This window comes from Camelus ferus, chromosome 5, assembly GCF_009834535.1.
Source record: "Camelus ferus isolate YT-003-E chromosome 5, BCGSAC_Cfer_1.0, whole genome shotgun sequence".
NCBI lineage: Eukaryota > Metazoa > Chordata > Mammalia > Artiodactyla > Camelidae > Camelus > Camelus ferus.
The window spans coordinates 38,127,890-38,134,664 of NC_045700.1; the positions used below are offsets into that span (position 1 = coordinate 38,127,890).

Sequence of the window (6,775 nt, forward strand, 5' to 3'; positions counted from 1 at the left end):
ACATTCAGAGAAAAGATCACATTTAGACCAGAAAATGAGACAGGACACCAACAGCCTGCTGCGCCACTAGGCAAGCCACTTCATCTCTCCAGACCTCAGCTTCTATATGTGTAAAATGAAGCAACTGAAAAGAAATTTTAGGGTTTCTCTATCATAATTGCACATTAGAATCATTGAGAGAGCAACAGAAAATACTGATGTCTGGAATCTGTGCCTAGAGATTCTGATTTGTTCACACTGGGAAACCAGAATTTTTTTTTTTCCAAAAGCATCTCTTGATTCTAATCAGCAGATTAGGTGAGAAATATTGACTTACATACTCTTAAAGGTCCTTCTCAACATTTACCCATCTTCTACATGTATAATTTGGACTGTTCAGCAAGATCGCTTCTTACAAAATTTGTGTATATCCTAGTCCTGTAAATATATTCCATAATCTTTTAATGTCAGGAATTTGCAGTTTTGGAACAATGCCTGGTACAAATTCAGTGTTAGCTATTATTCAAGATGACTGGGAAAAGCATCTATCTTTACAAACATTTCACCAGCAGACACTACTTAGTACAAGATTATACAGCATGATTTCTACCCAACAGGTATGTTCGTCTTATTAGCTAATAGTTAATTATGTTATTGCAAAGGCTTTGCATATAGCAACCCAACAACTCTGAAGGAGGTACCAATATTAACCCATTTTACAGATCAGAACTCCAAGGCTCAGAGAAGTCCAGATATCTCCCTAAGTCCACAAAGCTAGTAAACAGTAGGGGTAGTATTTGATCCCAGGCAACTGGCTTCTGAGACCAAATATTGCCTTCCTGAGCTATAATCATAGCTAATAACTGTCTCAATTTTAAGTTCATTTTCTGACAAGAAGTGATTTTAAAACGATTCCTTGACTTAATAAAATTTAGGTGATTTCAGTCCACCTCCCCCACAGCATTTCTAAGCAGATTCTTGCTCATTTCCCATTTTTCTCGAACTTCATTAATTTTCTAATGGAAATTCTTTGTCTTCTGTGGTGTGTGTAACATCTTTATTATTATCCGTTAATTTAAGCAATAGTTGCTGAAGATGTTAAATGAGACTGGTCTCAGCACCTTCTTTTAACTCAGCCATTTCCATTTTTAATTATCCCATCCTTTAATCAGCTTTAAATTCATTCCACAAAAGTAATCAGAAAGAATTTCTCTGAAATGAACAAGCGGAGCACTGTAATAAGTACTTTTATTTTAAAACCTAAGCATATTACATCCACTAAATTTTCCTTAGCTACTAATCAGTTAGTTGATCTTCCCTGTAGAATCACATTTGTCAAGCTTGCTTTGTCCTTGCTGAGTTCAGGCATTTGAGAATCATTATGCCATTATTTCCTACAAGTATTTTCACTATTTGCACGTGGAAATATATAAAATGCCTGTGCAATTTTACCAGCTTCATCAAGAGTCTGAATTTTAAGAAACCTTCCTAGCTTGAGTGCTAGAAATTCATTGTGATGCAACACAATTTTTTTAACATAATCTGTTCTCCTGAAACACAGGAAAAATATTAAATCCCAATATATACCTTTAATTACTGAAATCCTAGGAAAGTGAGTATTTTGACTTGAGACTGAAACAGGACATATAAAGATTCCCAGTCTGTTCCTTCCCCACTGAAGGTTTTCTCTGAATATGAAGTTTAAAATGTCTATGGATACATTGTTAACTAATTTATAGAGTATAAAATAAATGTGAATATGTGGATAATATAATCCAATGCTTTCATATTCTGAATTCTCTGATCTATATTTTTTCTTTCCAACACTAATCAGTTGAGAAACCAGTGATATTTCTTTGAAGCACTGGGTTGCCAATGCAACTGTAAAGTTTGATAAAAATGCTTTCTCCCCTCAGAACAATCTTAGATAGCTATTTAAATATAACGGTGACTTTTTAATATAGCAGAGCTCAACTCTCAGTACCCGCAAATCAGGAAGCAAAACTCATATGTTAGAAACAAAGGATTTTCAAGGACAAGTTAATGCCTTTCTGAATGAGTATGTGTTGTCATATTGACATAAGTGAGTTCTTATTAGTACTTTTTCTTGCTAATAAAATTCTTATCCATTCTAATTTAGCTGACAGTACAATGAGCTGGAGGGAGACCGACTCAGACACTCAACCTCATGTAGACCGAGCTGGAGGGTTTCTACCTGGACTGATGATACTCTCTCTGGTTCTCCTGTGTAAACGAAAGCTATATGGGGTCTTCCAGGACCACAGATGTTTAACGCTTGAACTGGCCAAGGGTGAAACACGCAGGTTGCTTAAGCTGTTCTGACTGATATTAAGACACTATGAAAATGTTTATATGGTCCAGAGCTCATGGCTAAGTCATGGACGTGCTAAGGTGATAGTTAGCATCCTAGACAGAAGCAGCTCAGCACAGGGCGCTCCCTTACGGCTAGGGATCGTTCTACTGCAATAATTCATAAAGCGACTCTTGTCTTTATTGCCGAGTCTCCAGTGTTTACAATAGGCATTCTTTAACTATTTGTTAGAAAATGAACACTGACCAATACTGCATCATAAACTCCATGAACGCACAAACAGTATTAGTGTTACTCTCCAATCTTTTCAGCCCTAGCGTGGTATCTGGCATACGGAACCACTCCATAAATTTAAACCAAATGAATGAATCATCAATCAATTAAATAAATTTCTTCAGGTTCTTGCTGGATACAAAACTAAATCTAGGGTCATTTTTAGAAGCTCTGATGTAAGGGGGGCAGGGATTGCAAGGTGGAAGTGGGAATAAGATAACTAGACCAAGTAGAAAATGTCAACTAGGAAAACAGGTAAAGAACTAAAATATTTTTAGAAGTCCTGATTTCTTAGTTAAGTGCTATCTGAAGATGTCAAAGAGGCAAATTTGGAGATCTTATGTTCATCATCCATCAGGCCCCAATGCTTGGCAAGGCCATTTATCACATCAGGTGTTTTCCATTTCTTATTCCAGACAACAATTTGGAAATAAATCCAATCAATCAATACTTAGTAAGCACCAATCTTATACTTAGTTCTAGCTAGGTTCTGGTTTCATCCTTAGTTGAAAACATAGTTACTTCCTCCAATCACAGTTTACTCCAGGGACTTCAGGAGGCAGATCGCAAGTTCAACGTGGGATATTTACCTAAGTCCCTGAAACTTTAAAGTCACAAGGAAGGGTAACAATATAAATGATGGTAGAAATCATCATCATATCAAAATAGCTCTTTATTATTTATAAAGCTTTTTCATAAACACTTTCCCTCATGTTCACAAACATATTATACGTGAGAGAAGAAATTATTATTATGTCCACTTTCTAAGTAAATTTAGGATCAACAAACTAAAATAACTTGGCCCTAAGTAACACATATAGTGAGATCATAAATCAGGTCTTGTCATTCCAAATGCCCATCTTTCCCTCCTATACTTTACTGTTATAAGATAAATACTCATCAATGACACCGTATCAATGTGCTATAGATTCTTCTAAACCTAGTGTTTCCTTCCCATCATCTGCCATAGCTTACTTTTGATACTGACGGTACACATAAAATGACATGTACAAAAACTATTCCATCATCTCACACAGACACTGTTCCTCCTCAGAAACCCTCAAATCCATGGCTCCTCCAGCTTTCAGAGCCTCCTTTGAAATATGAATCTGAGGGAGAATTTGGGTTGCTTTGGCCTTAACTGCTACTAGGACAGAAATGTCCCTTTACTCTGTATCTTCTTTGTGTCAAATCCCTTGAATTCCTGCTAGCTGCCTCCAAGCTTGCCAGAATCAAGAACTTGGATAAAATCTAGCTGGCGGAAATACAATCCAGGCAAGACAAAAGTGATGCTGATAGGCAGAAGTATTTAGAGTAAATAAGGAGAAGTGCTGTTTCACTGGCAATCGGGACATCATACCCACCAAACATAAACAGCTTTGTGGTGTTACTGGACTCTGTTGCTTCTGGACTTCCTAACAGCTACTGTGGCTGGAAATGCCATCTTCCATCTCCAGCTGGCTTGAAGGCTGCATACTGTCTTCCAAATTAAGATTCTGCCACAGTGATGTACACATTTGTCATATCCAGCTGGACTACTATAATGCGTTCTAGCTGGTTCTCAATACACAAAACTACATAAACGTTACAGACAACAGTGTAAAGTAATTTACTTGTTTGGGAAAACCAGCAACAAAATTAGATGCACACTTGGGTCTTTGGATAGGCCTTATGTCTGTCAAGTTGAAAAAGGAGCATTAACTTTAGTCACCAAAGAACAAGTCATATTATGGGCTGATAGGAGTCCAACACCCAGAACTTTGTAACAAGGATATAAACAACTGATGAATTAAAGGGAAAGAGAGAAAGACGGAAAATGTCAAAAAAAAAAAAAAATAGCATGTTAGAATTCGACCCCAAAAATGGGTTTATTTACCTACATGTCTTTCAAAATAAGACTTCTGACAAATACCCTACCTAAGTCAGATTCAAATGGGTCATCATTTCTATACTTCACAGTACATCCTCACTCACTGAAAAAACCATGAACATTAAAACAGTACATTAAGTGTAGTCACCTGTAAAATTCACCCTGTCCAAGTGCCATCTAAAAAATCCACTATTCCTTTACTAATATGGAAAACTACAACTATCAACATATTTTTTCAATTAAATACCTCCAATTTTTGGATTCGCAGAGAATGTTGAAATTTTGATTAAAGGAAATAAAAGGTGTGTGTGTGTGTGTGTGTGTGTGTGTGTGTGTGTGTGTGTGTGTGTTATATAGTTTCCCCATTTGGACCAAAATTAAATAGCATAGTGCATAATATAGCCAGAGATTGGCAATTTTTTTTCCTCTAAAGCCCAGATAATAAATATGGCTTTGTGGGCTACATGGTCTCTGTTCAACGGCTCTTGAAGCCCAAGAGCAGTTACAGCATGTAAATGAATGAGCATGGCTGTGTTTCAATAAAACTTTATGAACTGAAAATTTTAAAATTTAAACACCATTCTTAGCTTTTGGGCTCGATTTAGCCCATAGGTTATGGTCTGCTGAACTCTGTTCTATGGAACTATACAAAATAAAACATAAATTTCCACATCACCAGGTCCTAAATCCCAAGCTCTGCCCTGACTTCTCAAGAGACCTTCACAAGTAATTTAAACTGCCTCGGTTATCTCATCTGTAAAACGGTACAGCTAATAACATTAAAAGCCTCAATAGATTATTTTGAGGATGAATTCTGGTGATATATTTTGCAAATGATGCTAATTGGACATAGTAAATGTTTAATAAATGTTACCTAATGGCATACATTATTATTCTTGAGTTAACGCCTCTTTATTTCAATGGAAGAATTAGAAAAATAACTTTGTGCTTAAATTTTCAAAACTATGTTTTTAGGAGCCTAGACATCCTCTTCTCAAGGAAGAAGGGAACCAAATTTACCTAAAGATGTCGAAAAACATTGGAAACGGGGCAAACGAAGGAAAAACCCTGAGTTGCAAAATCCACCTAAAAGTCCAGCTCCATTTGAATTGATACCTACCCGATTTCTGTCTTCCACTGTCAACAGTGTCTCCTCCACACATTTATCCAAGACATCTGTAACTAGAAGCTTGTCCACCAGTGTGGGCTGAAGGAGGTTCAACAGTTGGAGACACTCATCGTGAGCGTTCTCGAAGGATGGGGAGGGCAAGTCGGTGAGCTCCGGGTTCATATAGCGGGCGGCTAAAGGGTTGCCTGCTCGCAGGAGGGCCTCCACAAATATCCTGGCCCAGCCGAGGGGCCAGACCCCGTTCTCCAAGGTGTTCAGAAGGAGATCAGCTGCCTGAATGTTCCCGGTGGTGGCAGCCGCCCTTTGAATCCGCTCCTTCACCTCTGCGGGCAGGAAGGTCAGGTAGTCCAGCACCGGCTCCACCTGGATGTATGTTTTCACTCTGGCCCTGAAGCACGAGATGAGATAGCAGAAATACTTGTCTGCGGAATTCCCATCCGACGACATCTTTCCTTCTCAGAGGAGCGAGAAAATTCTCGCAAGTCGACGGACAAGTTGCCGTTCTCCGCGCCTCAGACGAGACGTGAGTCCCGCAGGGTCTGCAGCACCGCGCCCCACGACGACGAGGCCCCCGGGGCGGCGCTCGGGGGCGCAGCGGCACCTGGGCGGGCGGGCCGGGGGGCAGGTGGGCGGGACGCGGCGGCGGGAGCGCCGGGCGGACGGGGCGGGCGCGGCCCCTCGCGTGTGTGCGCTGCGCGGCCCGGCGCGGGTCTGGGGCGCCGCCGCTGCGCGCCCGGGGAGGGAGCTTCGAGGCCAGCTTTCCTCCCGGCGGTTATATAGTTTCCCTGGCTTGTTTCTGTTTCGATTCTCTTCTTTCAGTAGTTTCCACACGTAATTGGCCGGGCGGGGCGTGTCTGTTTGGTCGGGGAGGGGCCACTCTTTGCTAAGTTCTGGCGAGATGAGTCCTTTGGTTAAAGGGCAAGGGAAAAGGAAAGCGAATTCTCTCTTCCACCGAGTAAGACAGGATCGCTCCAGTAGTGTACGCGGGTATTTGTCTGTCTTGCAGGGTTTGGCCCCAAAATGCAGGTTTCTTTCCCACGGCCGTCTCGCTTCACCCTGGGCATGAAAGCGCGTGATTGGAGACTTCCCAGCCCAGAGGTGAACAGAAACCGCCAGAGACCCTGATGTCAACAGGAAGGTGTTATCGTTGACGGGTGAATGCAGGCAGCCTCTGGCCCCGTCTGAATGGTAA

General features: G+C 40.7%; 1 protein-coding gene across 1 annotated transcript in view; it reads right to left on the reverse strand.

The window, feature by feature from the left end:
* The window catches only part of IFIH1 (interferon induced with helicase C domain 1), a 50,651-nt gene extending 44,591 nt beyond the window's left edge, over positions 1–6,060 (reverse strand). Inside the window, exon 1 of the mRNA XM_006190090.2 lies at positions 5,575–6,060. Within this exon, the coding sequence (XP_006190152.1) occupies positions 5,575–6,030 (456 nt within the window). The 5' untranslated portion in view covers positions 6,031–6,060. The remainder of the gene's footprint in view (positions 1–5,574) is intronic.
* Between the last annotated feature and the right edge of the window lie 715 nt (positions 6,061–6,775).